The sequence below is a fragment of the Rhinatrema bivittatum genome, chromosome 7, assembly GCF_901001135.1.
Source record: "Rhinatrema bivittatum chromosome 7, aRhiBiv1.1, whole genome shotgun sequence".
NCBI lineage: Eukaryota > Metazoa > Chordata > Amphibia > Gymnophiona > Rhinatrematidae > Rhinatrema > Rhinatrema bivittatum.
This window is the reverse complement of record NC_042621.1, coordinates 690,215-710,318: the sequence shown is the minus strand read 5'-3', so window position 1 is coordinate 710,318 and position 20,104 is coordinate 690,215. Positions and strand designations below refer to the sequence as shown.

Genomic DNA, 20,104 nt, shown 5'->3' with positions numbered 1-20,104 from the left:
GCAGCTAACATCTCAACTCTGGAGCAGTTCTCAAACCAGCAGTAAAATTGGAGGAAGCTTTCTGTAAGGTATTATACCTACCAAGGCTCCCTGCTCATACCTCCATTCTAAACCTACACACTGGAGATGTTTCCAGGACCAGAGTGCTCCCACAGATATGCCCAACATGCATAATCAATGCTATTCTTAAAACGGGAAGCCACAGACTCTGCTCCACCAGAACAGCAGATACTGCCTAGGCTGAACCACAACTGTAGACCAGATAGAGGCAGCCACTCACTATCCTGCACACAACTTGGCTGCCATTCCTGCCCATTAAACCACCAGTGCACAATGCAGCTGCTGACCCTATACTGGAGTACTATCTCCTGATGAAACATACCACCCAGTCCATTGCACCCTAATAGGGATTTCAGAAGAATAAAAAAAAGAGGGGGGGACCCTTCCTTCAGCATAAAAAGTCTGTAGCATGGCGGTAGAGAGGAGTGGCTACTGCACTGAAAGAGGGCAGGTCCAGCACAGCTCTCAATTAGGAGTATGGCTTAATTCCTAATGGAAGGAGAGAACCAACTGCCACAGTTGCACATTATAGAAGTCAGCAGGCAGACAAACTAGACCCTCCTGACAGAGCAGCTTCCCTGCCAGCTCAATTCCTTGGGACATTAAAATCTAGCAACTCTTTATAATGGCTGCTGTTCTGGTCAGGGGATTCTGTTCTGACCCCAGTCACATGCACTCCAGAGGATCCTAGGAAGCATCATTCTGCCAAATAATGCTGGGCTCCAGCAAGAAAGTTCCCTACCAGCAACTGCTCTGCAAACACCCCAGTCAGCAGCAGCCCGACACAGACACGCACATTCCCAAAACGCACCGGTATGGCCCATGTTTTAACATTCCTCACACCCCAAAACCCAGCTTTCAGCCGGCTGTAGTCTTTAGCCCCGAGAAGGAACTGCACAAGTGATGACTTTTTTCCTTTAATGTTTATTGCACAAAGGTACCCCAAAGCCAAAGAGTGCAGAAGCAGTAAGGTGAGTGGGGGGAGTATGAAGAAAGGAAAAGTTAACCCCTTGTTCCTATCTGCTCCAGTGAGGGAAGGAGCACAAGTATCACCTCAGGAGCCAGCTCTTGTGTGGCTAAAAAGAGCCAATGGCTACACTCAACTGAGGGAGAGAGAATCCATCTCTCACCCTCAGGTGCTACCCAGCAGAATCTTCTGTTCATCCAGCCTAGCCAGACCTCAGCTTCCAGCACGGGAAGCTCGTCCACCATTTGCTGGTGGATGGAGAATCCTGCCAGGCTAATGTCAATGCAGTGCTATGAGGGCAACGTCAGCAAGTCAGTTGATCTGTCTCCATCTGCTGGCAACAAGTCAAGATGTCATGTGTCACACTGCTTATGGGCACGACTAACCAAACTAACAGAAAGCGTTAGTTATAAGAGCTATGATCACTGCAACTATGTTATTTTCTTTATTCTTTCCACCCAAATAAATTTAAACTGCTGTAGATCAAACAACCCACAGCTTTTAAAACATCTGCTGCTGGAACTACTTAGCAAACTGGTGTCACCAAATATCCATTTTCAGCACAAAGTGTGTACAGTAAAGGCTTGAAGCTTTATTCTCATTTAGAAACCCTGTCAGAATTTTTTCCAAGTTTACTTACATAAACATAACACAAAGGATCTCAGCAAAACTCCAAATCCAGAAATAAATATACAAAAGATCAAGTACACAGGAGTTTCTTCAGCAGCTGGTATCATTGCAATAGGGGCCACATGTTCATTCCTGTCAGGCTCTGGTATGTATGCAACAGGTATTCCCAGTTACTGCATGCCCAAACCAGAGTAAAGGGAGAAAAATCAGCTCTTTGTACAATGTCCTCTTTTTTTTTTATATAACAGTAACAAATACAATTTATTTTTTTTCAAAACAAAAAAAAAAAAAAAAATCAAATGATCAAGACATACAAGCAAAGTATCCATTTACCTTCCTAAAGTGGAATAAAGATCACCTTGACAGGAATCCCTGGCCACACGCCGATTTTACTACTTCATTCTCTAGATAGGTTTCATGCTTGCTTTTCTCTGCATTATTAGAAAATGGAAATAGAACACTACAAATGCATGAAAACTGGGGAAGGCAAAGAAGCTGCTGCCTTACAGTCTTCTCCCATGTTTTCTTAAACTATTATTCCTTTTACCCCTTTCTCCACAAAATCCTAATGTTTGCCAATGAAGGTGAGAAAAAAATGTAGCTAGCTGGAAGAAATGAAGGCCAGAACTTAAAATCTACTATAAAAATTCTCCAGATACAGTATGCTGAGGAGTAAAATTAGGTGGCTTAAAACCTCATTGATCAGCAGCAGTATAGGACATTTTTGTCTCTATACATGGTTTTAAAAAAATACCCCATTCAGAGCTTTAGAGAACAGTTCTGCCTGGGCATACAGCTGCAACATGCAGGGGCCATCTCTGGTGCTAGGAATGGAGCCATTCATGGGGTTTCTGGCTCCCACAACTACCAAATACATTGAGCTTGGTATCTCACCACTGCTGAAAACAGCTGAGCTCATGTATACCCCATTCTTCCTTAGGACAGAAAGAGTGGAGATCCCCACCGACTTCTACCTCCCTCCCACCCCACCCATTCTTACAATGTGGCAATCTTCATGGACGGCCCCTCATTCTTCTCCAAGACAGTATGAATGGTCCCATGAACTGCCCATCTGTATACAATCTCCTTTCCCCTACCTGTTCAGATGTCAGCTGTAAAATGCTAGACTTGCTCTGTGGCCTGCTTGCTTTCTGGGTTCTTTACCCATCATTGTTAGCTTGGAATGCCTTTGGACTAAACAACCATTTAATTTTCAGACGAAGAGCATAAGACTAGTAATCCACGGAGATTTAAAATCATGAAAAAGAAAAGGAGACTAGACCAGATTTTCCAGATGCACTTGTGTGGTCTATAATTATGGGGCACAGAGCAGCCATGAATTTGCCAAGTAAAAATCAAAGCACTTATCCAAGATCTCACTTTTCATGATGTATATAGTCCAAATGGCTTCCTAGGCCACGTTCTTACCATTACAGAAGTGATTTTTGTAATCCCATTTCACCATTGACTGTTTACTGAAACAGCAGCTCAATTGCCAGGCTCAAAGGAAACAATTTATATAATGCCCGCAGTACTTGTCACATGCAGTGGTGATGGACTCTACTCCATCTATGCTGTTCACATCATGGTTTCTGTGGCCTGAGGCAGTAACACACATGTGGACGACACACTGCATGACCTCTCTGGGAGGACAAGTGTGTTCTTGCATGAGCAGTCCACTACTGCACTGATTGTGGATGTGCTCAGTGGACCCTTCGTACCCTTTGAGTGCGTGCAATGGAACTCCCAAAGGCAAAGCTTGCGTCCCAGCTGCTGGAATTTGTGCCGAAAGCTCCTGTTGATCCAGAAGTAGACGAAACAGTTGAGGAAGCCATTGCCACTTGGAAGCCAAAGAGCCACAAATTCCACCCACTCTGGGACTCTGTCCTGAGTGATCACTGCATAAACAGGAGAGAAAACAGGTAAAAAGATTCTCCAGAAGTCAAGGCCAGAGTTAGCAAATACCAACTTGCATACATTAATACCCCAGGGGAAATTATACATACAAACTTAAAACTACTACAGTATAATCGCCAAATAGTAATACATTTAAAACTTCAAAATAGAAATAACTCTCAAGTGTTTGGTATACCATAACTAGGGGAACTCAAGACATGAAAGTAGCCCAGATTTCTTACAAGTGGCAATACTTGCGGCACGGTAGCAGTGAGTGGTTGTTCCTAAAGATGTCAACAGTTGAAAGTAGGTGCTGCCTGTAGCTTCTCTTGGGCTCCAAATTTCCAAGTTAAAATCCACAAGTCCTAACCATAAACTCACCCCTCACTCTCCCCTAATCTACTCAGTTCACACCATACCCAAAAAAAATCCCCTTCCCCTGCTCATTCCTCTGACCTCATCTGTTTCTCCCAGTTGACACCCTCCACTTGTTTGGCACAAAGCAGTTCTGTTCCTCTCTCCTGCTCACCTTCCCTTGACCTACCCTATAGGGACAGTCCTACAACAGCTCTAATTTAATTTTTTATATTCTGCCTTTTGTTACTGGTCAGCCACCAGTACCTTAGCTATTTCCCAGTCCCCAAAGGATTCAGAATCTAAGTTTGCCTTGGATTCCCTGGTTCACAGCCTGCTGCACTTAGCAGCTACGTAAGACATGCCACACAGAACAAGGTCAAGTGAGCTCAACATTAATATTCACCAATTCAGATCTCTAGAAGTACAAGAAAATTATTCCTTACCTGCTAATTTTCGTTCCTGTAATACCATGGATCATTCCAGACGGTGGGTTATGTCCCCCGTCCAGCAGATGGAGTCAGAACAAAAAAGTCTCAGGGGAGGCGTGGTTATATGGGTCCTCCCCTATCTCAGTTCTCAGTAACTAGACTAGCAAAGCCCAAAAAGAGAAGAGACCAAACCAGAGGGATTAAGTACCCAAAAAGGAATTGAAATAACCGCTGTCCAACTAACAGCAACTAAATTCTGAACAGTGAACTTGCGAACAGCAGTGCGTGAACAAAACAGACGCGCAGTATCCGAAATACAGAGTAAAAGATTGTTAAGACAGGTAGGCAGGGATGTCCCACAAGCAACCCCCAAACCAAGGGAGGGTGTCTGGAATGATCCATGGTATTACATGAACGAAAATTAGCAGGTAAGGAATAATTTTCTTTTCCCTGTACATACCAGGATCATTCCAGACTGTGGGATGTACCAAAGCTTCCCCATCACGTGTGGGCCGCAGACAGCCCTGCTCGTATTACCTTGTCTCCAAGCTGACCGCCCAACGGAGCACAGACGTCCAGGCAATAATGTCTCGTAAAAGTATGAATAGACTTCCAGGTGGCCACCCTGCAAATCTCTTGAGTGGAGACGGAGGAGCTCTCCGCCCACGATGTCGCCTGGGCTCGAAGAGAATGAGCCTTGACAACTAGCGGAGGGGACTTACCTACTCCAAGGTACGCCACTATGATCGCTCCCTTCAACCACCGCGCAATAGTTTGGAGGCCATGCAACCCTTCCTGGGTCCTGACCAGAGGATAAACAGATGATCGGAGAGCCGAAAATCATTAGTCACCTCCAGACAGCGTATCAGAGACGCCGTACATCCAGTCTACGCAGGTCTCCCGACTCAGAAGAGGCAAAAGATGGTAATTCCACCGATTGGTTGAGGTGGAACGCCGAAACCACCTTAGGAAGAAAAGGAACCGTCCGCAGCGAAACCCCTTCAGGCGTGAAACGAAGGTATGGTTCCCGGCAGGATAGGGCCTGCAGCTCGGAAATCTGTCTTGCCGAGCTGATTGCCACGAGAAAGAAGGTCTTGAATGACATCCTTGATGGTGGCTGCGCTCAGAGGTTCGAATGGCGACCCACACAGGACTCTGAGCAGCAGATTCAGATTCTATGACGGACAAGGTGGGCGAATCGGAGGCTTCAAGTGCTTCACTCCTTTAAGGAAACGTGAGACGTCCGGATGCGACGACAGGAATTCCTTGTTTCCACTGCGAAGAAAAGCTCCCAAGGCCGCCACTTGAACCCGAAGAGAATTGTAGGCAAGACCCAAATCCAAACCTGCCTGCAAGAAGGAAAGGACCTGTGTCACCGAGGCCTGCATGGGAAGAATTCCATTCGCTCCGCACCAATCCTCAAAAACCTTCCAGACTGGGACATAGGTAATAGAGGTGGACATCTTACGTGCTTTCAGTAGCGTTGAGATGACAGGCTCTGGATAACCGCGTCTCCTCAACTGGTGCCTATCAAAAGCCAGGCCGCAAGACAGAAGCGATCTGCCTCCTTGAAAAATATTGGTCCCTGGCGGAGGAGACGTGGCAGCTGGCCGAGGCGAAGGGGGCCCTCCACCGTCAGATTGCGCAGATCCGCAAACCATGGTCGTCGGGGCCACTCTGGCGCCACCAGGATCACCGGCCCTTGGTGTGCCTCTATCCTGCGGATGACCTTGCCCACGAGGGGCCACGGTGGAAAAACATACAGGAGGCACTGGCGCGGCCAAGGAAGGACCAGCACATCCACCCCTTCGGCGCCACGCTCCCGCCTGCGGCTGAAGAAGCGGGAGGCCTTTGCATTTCCGGCAGTCGCCATTAGGTCCAAGTGCGGTGTCCCCCATCGCTCTACTATCATCCGCATCGCTTCCTCCGAGAGCTCCCACTCTCTGGGGTCCAGGTTTTGTCGGCTGAGGTAGTCCGCCTGCACGTTGTCCACGCCCGCTATATGCGAGGCCGCTAGTCGTTGGAGGTGAAGCTCCGCCCACTCCAATTTGTCGGTTTCCAGAGAGACAGACTTCTCGTGCCTCCCTGGCGATTGATGTACGCCACTATGGTCGCATTGTCCGATAGCACCCTGACTGCTTGATGGAGTACTATTGGGAAGAAACCCTGTAACGCCAGGCGGACCGCCCTGGTCTCCAAGCGGTTGATGGGCCACTTCGACTGTTCCTCTGTCCATCAGCCCTGGATTGAGCTGTCCCGACAGACCGCTCCCCAGCCTGTGAGGCTGGCGTCCGTGGTGATAATCACCCAATCCGGGTCCTCCAGCGACACCCCCTGAGCTAGGTGCCACGGGTCCAGCCACCAGCGGAGACTGAGGAAGGATCGCCTGGAAATCTCTCGACACCGGCTGCCACCGGGAGAGTAGGGATCTCTGCAGAGGCCTCAGATGCACGAATGCCTACAGGACCAGATTGATGGTCGAGGCCATGGCCCCCAGTACCTGCAGGTAGTCCCAGGCAGTGGGCGTCTCGAGCGCCATGAAACCTTGAATCTGCTGACGCAGAGCATGGGCTCTGTCCGGATGCAGAAAAACCTTGGCATTCTTGGTGTCGAAGTGAGCTCCCAAAAAGTCCGACTGAGACTGAACCAGGCTGCTCTTGGTGAAGTTGACAATCCACCCCAGAGATTGGAGAAGCTGTACAACTCTGTCGATCGCCTGGATACACTGTGCCCGTGATTTTGCACGAATGAGCCAATCGTCCAGGTAAGGATGCACAAGGATGCCTTCCTTGCGTAAGGTCGCCGCCACTACCACCATGATCTTTGTGAAAACCCTTGGAGCTGTGGCCAGGCCAAAGAGAAGTGCTGACCCAAAATTTTGAAGCGTAGGTAACGCTGATGGCCTTGGTAAATCGGTATGTGAAGATACGCCTCCGTGAGATCCAACAAGGCCAAGCATTCTCCCGGATGAACAGCAGCTAGCACTGAACAAAGTGTCTCCATGCGGAAACGAGGGACTCTGATGTACCGGTTGACAGTCTTGAGATCCAGGATAGGACGAAAAGTACCTTCCTTCTTGGGGACAACGATGTAGATCGAATAATGCCCCCGGCCCAGTACGGAGGCTGGTACCGGCACTATGGCCCCCAAGTGAAGGAGACTATCGAGGGTCTGCCGCACGGCTCCCTGTTTGATTAAAGACCCGCAAGGGGAAAACAGAAACCGGTCTCGAGGAGTGCGAACAAAATCCAAAGCGTAGCCGCGTCTCAGAATATCCAAAACCCATTGATCAGACGTGATGTGGACCCACTCTTCGTAGAAGAGAGCAAGGCGACCCCCCAGCCGAGGGACCACCTCGCAGGTCCGTCTGGCATCATTGGGTAGATTTAGTGGATGCGCCCGATCCCTGCGCCTTCTTATCCTGGCGGTGCCTACGAAAGGGCCGGTTCCAGGAGTGCGAACGAGAAGAGGGCGCCCGGGGTGGCTGCTGCCTCTGAGGGCGCGTTCTCCGCTGATTACGATAACGGTTTCTGGAGGAATTATATGATCTTGACAAACGTGGCCGATCTTCTGGCAACTTGTGCACCGCATTCTCGTTAAGGGACTTTATGATCTGATCCAAGTCTTCCCCAAATAGATACCTACCCTTGAAGGGAAGGGATCCCAAACGTGTCTTGGAAGAGGCATCAGCCGATCAGTTGCGAAGCCAAAGGAGACGACGCGCTGATACTGCCGCCACCATGGATCGGGCTAGGACCCTTAATAGATCATATAAAGCGTCCGCCCCACAGGCAACCACGGCTTCCAGTCTGTCTGCCTGATGAGCCTCAGCGTCTGGTAAGGACTGAGAGGTGAGAAGCTGCTGAACCCAACGAAGACCCGCTCGTTGTGCAAGGGAACTGCAGATAGCCGCCCGCATCCCCAAGGCAGAGACCTTGAAGATGCGCTTGAGATAAACCTCCAGTTTCCGATCCTGCATATCCTTCAACGCCGTCCCTCCAGTGACAGGGATAGTGGTATGCTTCGTGACTGCTGAAACCGCTGAATCTACCCCGGGAACCTTGAGAATTTCCAAAAAGTCGGCCGGTAGAGGATACAATTTTTCCATGGCTCTACAGACCCTAAGGTTGGCCTCCGGAGCATCCCACTCCCTTGTGATCAACTGCAAGATCTTGTGATGAGTGGGAAAAGACTTGGCTAGAGGGCGCAGACCTGCTAGGAGGGTGTCCCCTTTCTTGAGAGCCGGGTCAGGTCCCACCGGTTCCGGAGGAGGATCAATGTCCATTTCCTGGAGGATGTAGGGAATAAGATCATCTAACTCCGCCGCTTGGAAGATGCGGAGGACCCTTGGGTCGTTGCCCTCCACCTGGGCCGCCAGGGTGGGGTCGTCCACGTCCTGGGGTTGTTCCCCCCCCCCCCCAGAGTCTGCACCATCGATGGTGTCACTGTAGTACCACGAGATGTCCCCACTCCCCCCCCCTAACAGAGGGGAACGACCCTGAGGGAGGACCCCACCCAGGAGGGGGGCAGAACATGGTATCTTGGGGGGGGGAGAGTGTCCCCAGGTCCCGAAGCTCGTGTCTCTGCTCTGAAGAAAAGCCCTGTGCATCAGGACGACGAACTCAGGGGAAAAGGCCTGGCCTCCCGAGGGGGCACCCCCCGAGGGCCCCCCCCCTCTGCCTACCAGGGTCAGGCTCGGGAGAAGGGTCCAAAACAGGCCTAGAAGCGGAGAACGGATTATCCGTGTCCTCCTCAGAAAGCACGGCATCTGAATCTTGCAGCAAAATGGCCGCCGTTCCCGCGCTGAGAGAGAACGGGGCCTGGCGCTTCCTTCCCACGCGGTCTGCGGCTCGCCTGTTCTTGCTAGTAGCCGGAGCGCCCTCCCCTTCGGGGAGACAGCCTAAGCAAAGACCCTCTTCGGTCAGTGAACCGGACCTGTCGCAGCCCTCAAAGCACCACAGACTGCATCGCCGCAGGGAGAGGGAGGCTCAAACGTGGCTCATGCCAAAAAATGAGTGCCGACCCGGTAAAGGACGCTTTTTGCATTCCCCCACCGACCTAGTGAAGAACCGTCGGGGAATTACCCTCCCGACGGCAGGCGGCCCCGGGGAATGGTGCTTCGCAGGGCCGCAGGTTGGGACGTCGATCGCTCCCCGAAAGGGAGGGGGGAAAAACCGCGTCAGGAGGGAGAGGTCGGCCCCACCGACTTTCACCTCAGAGAGCCGACCCAAAATTGCAGACTTCTGCTGAAAAGGAAGGTGAAACAAAAAGACACTTACCCCAGCTGAGCCCTCAGTGAGGAAAATGAAAACAGGAGAAAGAGAGAGACAGGCAACAGCCTGTCAGCAAGTCACAGGCTAGAGAGCGATGAGCCAGCACTAGCGGGCAGCAGTCCCCCTGCTGTAAGGAGGACCTTAGCAAGTGACCTAAACCCCAAATTTAAAACTTCCTATGATATTTTTTTTTTTTTTTTAACTTGATCCCCCTGAGGAGGTAGCCCTAAGCTAACACGCTGGGGACCACAAGTCCCCTGCTCACATCTGCTGGAGTCAGAACGTTACTGAGAGCTGAGACAGGGGAGGCGTGGTTATATGGGTCCTCCCCTGAGACTTTTTTGTTCTGACTCCATCTGCTGGATGGGGGACATAACCCACCGTCTGGAATGATCCTGGTATGTACAGGGAACTAGCAGATCCCAAAAAATACCTGTAACTCCTTGCTGCTCATTCACTAGGATAGCCAGGTAGTTATTTTTATTTATTTATTGTTTTTGTTATACCGAGTTTCATGATAGGCATCACATCAACCCGGTTTACAAACAACAAGGAGTGTAAAGCATAACGTAACGTAAAAAACAATATTTTCAATAAGAACCTTGAACTTTAAATACAGTGAATCAGAAAAAGGGAGAGGGAAAGTTACAAAAAACAAGGAAAATAAACTTGGGATGGAAGGGGAGAAATTGAACAGCACAATATTTACATTTCAGCCTATTGAAATAGTTAGAAAAAAAAACCAAAAAACACTGCCTAATTGTTTACTAGGGAAGAGGAGAAAGATTACGGTGTCAGGGTGGAGGAAGAGACAGAAAGAAGGTGATGCCACGGGGAGGGTAAATATGGTGAAAGTGATGGTGCCGCTATGATGTGAACCCTAGGCCAGGTATACCATGAGAGAAAAGTTTGAACTACTGTCCTAGAGGATGGGTGGGTGAGTCAATGTGGTGCAAGTGGACGGTGTCCCTGTACTCATTCTTACACCCCTCTCCTACCTCCCACCCATGTGTGTCGAGAGGTGAGTATAGCTGGGGGCTTCTTTTCTCCTGTATAGAGATATGCATGCCCTCCACCCCACATTGTAGCCCTTCCCGCCCTGTGTGAGTGAGAACTGATCCTGCCTCCCCTTGACTTGCTGCCTGATGCTTTCTGCAGCAGCAGTTTGTCCCACAGCAATAAGTGAATTGCTGTGAATGCACATGTGCAGACTAGCTCCTAATATTTAGGATACAGGGATATACTTCATTCAGGTATGGTAGGCACTCTCCTGTTCCCAGAAAAATGTATAAACTAAAATTAGGGTGATGGTGACTACTAGTCAAACTTCATCAAAAGGTGTCTTCACGCCATTAACATGTAAATGGTGTCATGCTGGGCCAGAGGAATGGGCCACTGAGCCCAATGTGCTGCTCATTCCTAGCTATTAAAATACAGCACTACAAATACAATTTTCACTCTAAGAAGACAGATACTATAGAGTTACAACCAGAAAGTTACAACAATCTAGCTTTTAATAACTTTGCTGAGAATATTCATAAAGTTTTTGAATACTAGAAGTTGCAAGTCTAAACTCAGAATTAAATACTAAAACAAGGGGACACTATGAAACTTGAACAGCAGACTCAAGACAGATCGTAGAAAGTACTTTCTACTCAGCACACTATCAAGCTGTAGAATTTGCTGTCAAGAGGATGTGATCAAGGAGACTACCACAGCAGGGTTTAAGAACTCTAGACAAGTTCCTCAAGGAAAAAAACAAACAACAAACACCACAACTAGACTAGAAAGCTATTGCTACCCCCTCAGAGTGGTAAACAGGAATTAGATCTATTTTATAGGATCTGCCAGGTACTTGTGACTGGATTGGCTACTATTGGAGACAGGATGCTGGGCTCAATGGACACTAGACTAACCCAGCATCACAATTCTTATGTGCTTATGTACATGAAAAATCTAGCAATGAATTTGAATTGCTAATCCAGAATTTCAAGTTATGTACCGTATGTTTAAATTGTCTTTAGGCAGATACAATAAAACATTCATAATATAAAAAGTTCTCATAAGTTTTTGCATAATAAAAAAATGATAGAAAGTAAAATAAACAGTATAAAATGACAATTAAAAGAAACAGATTAATAAAGACATCGTAAAAATCACTCCCAGGCATGGGTTCTATTACATGCCACTTAGTGCCCCTGTTTAGACAGCATATAAATAAATATTCTCCAATATGTGCAAATGCCTGATTGAAATAGAAAGCTTTCACCTTCTAAATGTTGAGTGGCACTGAATTAAATGAATTTCGTCAGGTAACTCATTACAAAGAGTGGGTCCCACAATATAGAACATGCTTCTCCCTGGTCTCACAAATTACAGACCTATGGGATGAAACTTCAAGCAGATATTGCCCTGCAGATCTTAATGCATGCAGAAGTTTACATATCTTTAGTAGTGTTCCTATACATACTGCAGTATTGCTGATGAACAAAGGTGGCAAACTCCGGTCCTCAAGGGCTACAGACAGGCTAGGTTTTCAGGATATCCACAATGAATACACATGAGATAACTTAGCATATATTGGAGGCAGAGCATGCAGATCTATAAGAAAATACCACACTGGGTCAGATCAAGGGTCCATCAAGTCCAGCATCCTATTTCCAACAGTGGCCAATCCAGACCATACGTTCCTGGCTAGCACTCAAAAACTAAGTCTATTCCATGTTACCGTTGCTAGTAATAGCAGTGGCTATTTATTTATTTAGCATTTTTATATACCGACATTCGATACAAATATCAAATCAGGTCGGTTTACATAAAACAAAACTATCGCGGTGAGGCATTACAATAAACAGAGTTTCAGAACATGAGAATAAATATTAAATAGACAACAGTGACTCTTCGAATAACGAGCATATATATAGTAAATAGCATGTAGTAAAATAGATAATAGCGTAAATACACTATTATAATAATTATTTCTAAATCAACTCAATTAATAGCAGATAATGGACATCTCCAAGAACTTATCCAATCCTTTTTTAAACACAGCTACACTAACTGAACTAACCACATCCTCTGGCAACAAATTCCAGAGTTTAATTGTGCATTGAATAAAAAAGAACTTTCTCAGATTAGTTTTAAATGTGCCACATGCTAACTTCATGGAGTGCCCCCTAATCTATACCTGAAAGAGTAAATAACCGATTCACATTCTAGACCTCATGATTTTAAACACCTCTATCATATCCCCCCTCAGCCATCTCTTCTCCAAGCTGAATAGTCCTAACCTTTTCAGTCTTTCCTAATAGGGGAGTGTGTTCCATTCCTTTTTCATCTCTGTACCTTCTCCATCACAACTGTATCTTTTTTGAGATGCGGCAACCAGAACTGTACACAGTATTCAAGGTGCGGTCTCAAGATTGAGTGATACAGAGGCATTATGACATTTTCTGTTTTATTAACCATTCCCTAATGATTCCTAACATTCTATTTGCTATTTTGACTGCCGCAGCACACTGAACCGATTTCAATGTGTTATCCACTATGACGACTAGATCTTTCTTGGGTAGTAGCTCCTAATATGGAACCTAACATTGTGTAACTATAGCATGGATTATTTTTCCCTATATGCATCACCTTTCACTTATCCACATTAAATTTCATCTGCCATTTGGATGCCCAATATTCCAGTCTCACAAGGTCTTCCTGCAATTTATCACAATCTGCTTGTGATTTAACTACTCTGAACAATTTTGTATCATCTGCAAATTTGATTACCTCACTCGTCGTATTCCTTTCCAGGTCATTTATAAATATATTGAAAAGTATGGGTCCCAATACAGATCTCTGAGGCACTCCACTGCCCACTTCCTTCCACTGAGAAAATTGTCCATTTAATCAAATTGTGTTTCCTGTCTTTTAGCCAACCACAAAATGCACTACAGAAAATAAGATGAACACATATATTTATATAAATAGGAGTCATTTTAAGTACCCAATCTGCCAGGCAGCAACCCACAGTCCGCTTAAAAAGCTTGGCTGCCCAATTGCAGAAGTTGAGAGCTCCAATCCACTCAGGTATTTAAAACCTGGATTGACCACTGTTGAAACAGGATAGTGGGCCTGATGGATCCAGAGTCTAACCCAGAACTTGTTATACCATCTTTCAGAGACAAGCAAAGCAGCATTTGCGTTCTTAGGTTTTTCATGAAATGCTTAATGAACACACAGGAAAGTTTTGAAGGGACACTGTTTCAACTGTATACAAACCCCATCTCATACGCTTTCGTTAGGGCTAGTACCAGCCCTCCATGGTCTAAGCGCAATAGCAGATCAGCCATGCCCGCGGGGCCTCGACAGCAGCACTGCTAGGAGAGAAGCCCGGCCGGCGCGACGCCCCCTCCCTCCCTCCCTGGTACTCACCGTTGTAGAGGATGGTGATCATGCAGGGCACCCAGCAGGCGTGGAAGACGAGCACGACGGGCAGCAGGACGCGGGAGGCGGCGTCGCGAGTGCCGGGCCCCAGGCGGTGGCGCTGCCAGCGGGCCGCCAGCCACAGGCGCACGTTGGCCACGGTGACGATGGCCGAGCAGGGGAAGAACATGAGGGAGGTGAGCAGCAGCGAGTAGGCCACGTTGCTGGCGTAGTCCGGGCTGCAGAGCAGCGAGGCCCGCGAGAAGTAGACGCGCACCACGGCGCCGCCAGGGATGGCGATGGGGAAGAGCAGGGCGGGCGGCAGCAGCCAGGCGGCGGCGATGAGCAGTCGCACCCGCCGCCGGCTCATCAGCCGCCCGTAGCGCAGCGGGAAGAAGACGGCCACGTAGCGCTCCAGGCTGATGGAGGCCAGCGCGTACATGGAGGAGGCGAAGACGCAGGCGTTCAGGAAGGCCACCACGTGACAGTAGGGGCCCCGCGGGGCCTCCGCCTCGCCCAGCGCCAGGCTGCCGTACAGGTTGAGCGGCACCACCAGCAGGGCCAGGGCCGCGTCGGCGCCCGTCAGCGAGAGCAGCACGTGGCGGCTGCTGCGCGACCAGCCCGCCACCGAGGAGGCGATCACCAGCAGCACGAAGCCGTTGCCCAGGATGATGAGGGCGCCCAGCACGGTGATGACGCCCACCTTCAGGGCCCGTCCGCCGCACCAGGGCCCCGCCGCCGCCGCCCACAGGCCGGGGCCCTCCCGCACAGCCGAAGAGTTGGCCGCGGCTACTACCGACAACGCCAGTACCGCAGCCGCCGCCATCCCGTGGCCACGGAAAATAATATCGCAGGGCCACCAGCCCCCCCGGCCGCCATTAAATAGCGCGCGAAATCCTCTGGCAGGACAGGTTTAAAAAAAAAAAAAAAAAGTGACCCCCGCGGAGGGATCCCGCGAAACTGATAGCGGTCTGCCTCCGCGGAGGCCGAGCGTGCGTGCGTGCTTGGACTCTCGCGATACTCGCGCGACCTTTCCCCTGGCAAGGCCCTCAAGCGGGCTGAGTGAGCGGAGGGATATCGCGGGGCCGTGACTGTGGAGCAATGCTGTGGGAGACCTGACTGCGGAAGGATAACTCTTAGGTGAGAGCAGGCTGTCAGTGGTTTTCAGTTCAAACAAGGAATGGCTGACTTCTTTGGTATCTGCTGGGAGCTTCCCATTTGCTTTATGATGAGACCAGTGAATATTTTAGTAGCCTCCCTCTGGACCAACTCTATCCTGTTTATATCCTTTTGAAGGTGCGCTTTCCAGAACTGCACACAGTATTTCGAGTGCGGTCTCACCAGGGACTATAATCACCTCTTTTTTTTTTGCTGACTATTCCTCTTGCTATACACCAAAGCAATTTTCTGGCTTTTGCTGTCATTTTCTCCACCTGTTTGACTATCATAATTTCCAGATCTTACTTTTGTGTACAGAAAACCTTCACTCTCTTTTCTCCCTTGGTCATTTGCCCCCCCAATGTATTACTCTGCAATTTTGGGCATTACATCTTACCCGTCAAGTCTCTAGAACAGGGCTTAATTTGTGGAGAAATAGCCTGGAACATTGTTTCACTATTTTTCAGATTTAACAGGCAGTGGTGCCCTGCCCAACTCCTCCCCTGCAGGCAGCCTGCAGGGAACAGGGAGGTGAGACTGTGGTAAAAGAGCAAAGAACAGGCACCCCCACTTCCTAATTCAGCCCTTCCACTCATGTTGTTCTGCACATCGAGTTTCCAAACTGCAGGCCCTTTCTTGCTGTGAGCCCTTTCTGCGTATGACTCTAGGAGCAGTACAGCTTTGGACTTTGCCCTTTTTTTGCCAGAAGTGGTTTCAGAGTTTCATTTGAATCAGTCCATTTTCCTGCCTATCTTGGACAGGGACAGAGATGAAAGTGAGTATTGTCTTTTGTGTACTTTGGACATCAAGCAACATTTGCTGTGGTACTTGGAGTTTACTAAAGCTGACCGGAAGTCTGATCACCTGTTTGAGCTTCATGGTGAGGAGGTCATTACAGCCGCCTATATGGCTGCAGAGATTCGTTTGTCGAAGCAGATTTGTTGTGATCCTGCCCGCGAGCCGTGGGTAGTCCCCCACCTATCTTCTTCCTTGAACGCGGCCAGCTAGGCCGAGCCGCATTGTTCCTGGCTCCCCCGCAGTCCTAGCGCCGCTGCCAGGAGTCTCCTCTTCATGGCACGGAGCCGCTTCTGCTGCCTGCTTCATCTCTTCACTGCAGGGCTGCCGACGCCGTTGTCCTTCGGGCCTCTCACGCGGCAGGAATGCCACCGATGCAGTCCTGCTTCTGAATAGGTGCGGGCGTGCGCCTGTCCAGTATTTAAAGGGCCAGCGGCAGGAAAAGCCCTGCGGTGCCAACGGATGACATCAACCTTTGTCTGCTTCAGCCCTATAAAAGGGCCTTGCTGCTGTTCCTCAGTGCCTTCGGATCCAGTCTTCACAGTGTCTGTGGTCTTCTGTGGATCCAGGGCCTCCGTGGTCTTCCTGTTTCTTGATGGATCTTTGTTTCATGTTCTTCATGTTCCTGAACTTCGTCTCCTTAATGTTCCTAGTCTCGTCTCTCATTGGAGCTCCCTCTTCGCCTGTCTTCTGTTCCTGATGTTCCAGATGTTCCGTGTCCTGATGTCCCATGTCCTTTGATGCCATGTTCTTTGTTCCTGATGTCCGATGTTCCTGTCTTGACTCCATCTGTCTTATCTTCAGCTCTTCGTCCAGTTCCCAGGTCCCTTGTCTGTCCACCTCTCTTGGCTTGCAATGTCGTGGTCTGTGAACAGCCCACGGGGAGGCTCTGTAAGTCGCTTCGTGGTACAAGGCCTTCTTCTCGTCTGCAGCACAAGCCTCCGAAAGACTTCTGTTTTTAATGCCTTGCTTCTGAGTATCCTGAATCTTGAATCCTGTCCCGGTCTTCGGAGTCCCTTGTGTCTGCATCCGTCCATGCCTAAGACTCTGCCAGAACCTGCTCCGCTTCAGTGTGGTCCACGACCAGCTACAGGCGGCTGGTAGGGCTCTCTCTGGTGCAGGCCTCTACTGAATATTCGTCATGTTCCAGTCTCAAGTTCCATTACCTCGTTTGGAGTCTGGTTCACTTTCAGCGGGGTCCGCGACCAGCCATGGGCGGCTGTGTAGGGCGCGCTGCGATGCAGTTCTCACACAGTACTTTCGCCTGACTCCTGAATCCTTGCCTGAAACTTTCGAGCAACCTGAATCCTTGTCTGAGTTTTCTGAATCCTTGTCTGAGTCCTCCGAGTCGTCTGAGTATCCTGAGTCCTTGTTTGAGTATCCTGAGTCTTCGTCTCCTAAGTAACCAAGTCTTCGTCCGAGTCTTCCGAGTATCCTGAGTCTTCGTCCGAGTCTTCCTAGTTCCTGAGTTCCTATATAGAAACATAGAAACATAGAAATGACGGCAGAAGAAGACCAAACGGCCCATCCAGTCTGCCCAGCAAGCTACGCAGTTTATCCATTTTTTTTTTTTTATCTTCCCCCCCACCCCTTTTTTTCTCCCCCTCCCCCGTCACTATTGGCTTCCAGCACCCTCCGGCCCCAATTCCCTTCCACCCCTCCACCAATGCAGAGAGCAGTGCCGTATCCGCATCCCAATGAACATCCAGTTCAATCAGGGGTAGCAACTGCCACAATAAACGGCCACACCCCTGCCCCATACTCTTACCCACCTCTGTTTTGCTTGTTTGTTTTTTGTTTTTTTGTTTTTGTTTTTTTGTTTTTTGTTTTTTTGGAGATGGCAGCCCTCCAACCTTCCGCTCCGTGAAGGTGGAACACAAACCACTGGCATCCCGCTCCGTGAATGCCTCTGTGGCTACTGCCGCTCCGTGCAGTATTTTGCTGCCTGAAGGTGGAACAACTACTTGCCACTGGCATCCCGCTCCGTGAATGCCTCTGTGGCTACTGCCGCTCCGTGCAGTGTTTTACCACCTCCTCTATATTTATGCCCACTAGACTTGATGGATCCACAGTGTTTATCCCACGCCCCTTTGAAGTCTTTCACAGTTTTAGACTTCACCACTTCCTCCGGAAGGGCATTCCAGGCATCCACCACCCTTTCCGTGAAGAAATACTTCCTGACATTGGTTCTTAGTCTTCCTCCCCGGAGCCTCAGCTCGTGACCTCTGGTTCTGCTGATTTTTTTCCGTCTGAAAAGGTTTGTCGTTGTCTTTGGATCATTAAAGTTTTTCAAGTATCTGAAAGTCTGAATCATATCACCCCTGCTCCTCCTTTCCTCCAGGGTGTACATATTTAGATTCTTCAATCTCTCCTCGTACGTCATCCGATGAAGATCCTCCACCTTCTTGGTTGCCCTTCTCTGTACCGCTTCCATCTTGTCTTTGTCTCTTTGTAGATACGGTCTCCAGAACTGAACACAGTACTCCAGGTGAGGCCTCACCAAGGACCTGTACAAGGGAATAATCACTTCCCTTTTCTTACTCGATATTCCTCTCTCTATGCAGCCCAGCATTCTTCTGGCTTTTGCTATCGCCTTGTCACATTGTTTCGCAGACTTCATATCATTAGACACTATCACCCCAAGGTCCCTCTCCTGCTCCGTGCACATCAGCCTTTCCCCCCCCATCGAATACAGTTCATTTGGATTTCCACTCCCCATATGCATGACTTTGCACTTCTTGGCATTGAATCTCAGCTGCCATATCTTCGACCACTCTTCCAGTTTCCTTAAATCCCGTCTCATTCTCTCCACTCCTTCCGGCGTGTCCACTCTGTTGCAGATCTTAGTGTCATCCGCAAAAAGACAAACCTTACCTTCTATCCCGTCCGCAATGTCGCTCACAAAGATATTGAACAGGACCGGTCCCAAAACCGATCCTTGTGGTACACCACTTAAAACCGCTCTCTCTTCAGAGAAAGTTCCGTTTACCATCACACATTGTCTTCTGTCCGTCCACCAATTTGCAATCCAGGTCACCACCTCGGCCCTCACTCCTAAGCTTCTCGTTTTATTCACCAGTCTCCTGTGCGGAACCGTATCAAAAGCTTTGCTGAAATCCAAGTAGATGACATCGAGCGCTCTGCCTTGATCCAATTCTTTGGTTACCCAGTCAAAAAAGTCAATCAGATTTGTCTGACAGGATCTTCCCCTGGTGAATCCATGTTGCCTCTGGTCCATTAATTCTCCTGACTGTAGATAGTTCACTATTCTCTCTTTCAGCAGTGACTCCATTACTTTTCCCACCACCGAAGTGAGGCTAACCGGTCTGTAGTTGCCAGCCTCCTCCCTGTTCCCACTCTTGTGAAGCGGGACCACCACCGCTCTTCTCCAATCTCTTGGTACCACTCCTGTTTCTAGGGATCTATTGAACAGGTCACACAGCGGACCCGCCAGAACATCTCTGAGCTCCCTCAGTATCCTTGGATGAATCCCATCAGGCCCCATAGCTTTCTCCACTTTCAGATTCTTTAGCTCTTCCCATACATTATCTACTGTAAATGGATTTTCATCTATTCCACTTCCCTCCAGTTTCTTGTTGTGTAGAGATGGTCCTTCTCCAGGGTCTTCTTTAGTGAACACAGAGCTGAAGTATTCGTTTAATATTTCTGCCATTTCTTCATCTCTCTCCACACATTGATCATTACCACCTTTCAATTTCACTATACCACTTTGGACCTTTCTCTTTTCGCTGATGTATCTGAAAAATGTTTTGTCACCATTTTTTATCTCCTTGGCAATCCTCTCTTCCGCTTGACTTTTTGCCAACTTGATTAATTTCTTCGTCTCCCTCAGTTGAAACAAATATTCTTCTTTGTGCTCCTCCCTTTGGGATCTTTTGTATTTTTTGAATGCTGTTCTTTTAGCTTTAATTTTGTCAGCCACCTCCTTTGAGAACCAGATAGGTTTCAATTTTCTTTTGCTTTTCTTTACATTTCTAACATATAGAGCAGTTGCCTTGGTGATTGCTCCTTTTAGATTGGTCCACTGCTGATCCACATCTCTTTCATTCTCCCATCCTTTTAGTTCTTCCTCCAGGTACTTCCCCATTTCCTCAAAGTCTGTG

The 20,104-nt window shown here is 48.7% G+C and overlaps 2 protein-coding genes across 7 annotated transcripts in view; one reads left to right on the top strand and one right to left on the bottom strand.

Annotated features, from left to right (window-relative positions):
* Nucleotides 1–20,104, top strand: part of LOC115094928 (serine/threonine-protein kinase Nek11-like) — a 403,945-nt gene that overhangs the window by 46,248 nt on the left and 337,593 nt on the right. The window contains exon 1 of one of the 6 annotated variants that reach the window (XM_029608025.1): nucleotides 15,099–15,167. The exons of 4 other annotated variants lie outside the window; for them this stretch is intronic. The gene's annotated coding sequence lies outside the window, so the exon portion shown is untranslated. Of the gene's footprint in view, nucleotides 1–15,098; nucleotides 15,168–15,190; nucleotides 15,324–20,104 lie in introns of those variants that run through there. One more of the 6 variants, XM_029608026.1, reaches the window with a different exon arrangement.
* Nucleotides 1,600–14,921, bottom strand: LOC115094929 (adenosine receptor A2b-like). The gene is made up of 2 exons (XM_029608027.1): nucleotides 14,037–14,921; nucleotides 1,600–3,555 (listed from the first exon to the last, which is right to left on the bottom strand). The coding sequence occupies exons 1-2, from the start codon at nucleotides 14,851–14,853 to the stop codon at nucleotides 3,236–3,238; spliced, it is 1,137 nt and encodes a 378-aa protein (XP_029463887.1). The 5' UTR covers nucleotides 14,854–14,921; the 3' UTR covers nucleotides 1,600–3,235.

Excerpts from the sequence above, each read along its gene's own strand:
- LOC115094929 (XM_029608027.1), bottom strand. The coding sequence starts at position 14,853 with ATGGCGGCGGCTGCGGTACTGGCGTTGTCGGTAGTAGCCGCGGCCAAC. Across the intron at positions 3,556-14,036 it reads GATCACCATCCTCTACAACG|TGATCACTCAGGACAGAGTC; the intron begins GTGAGTACCAGG and ends CTGTTTATGCAG.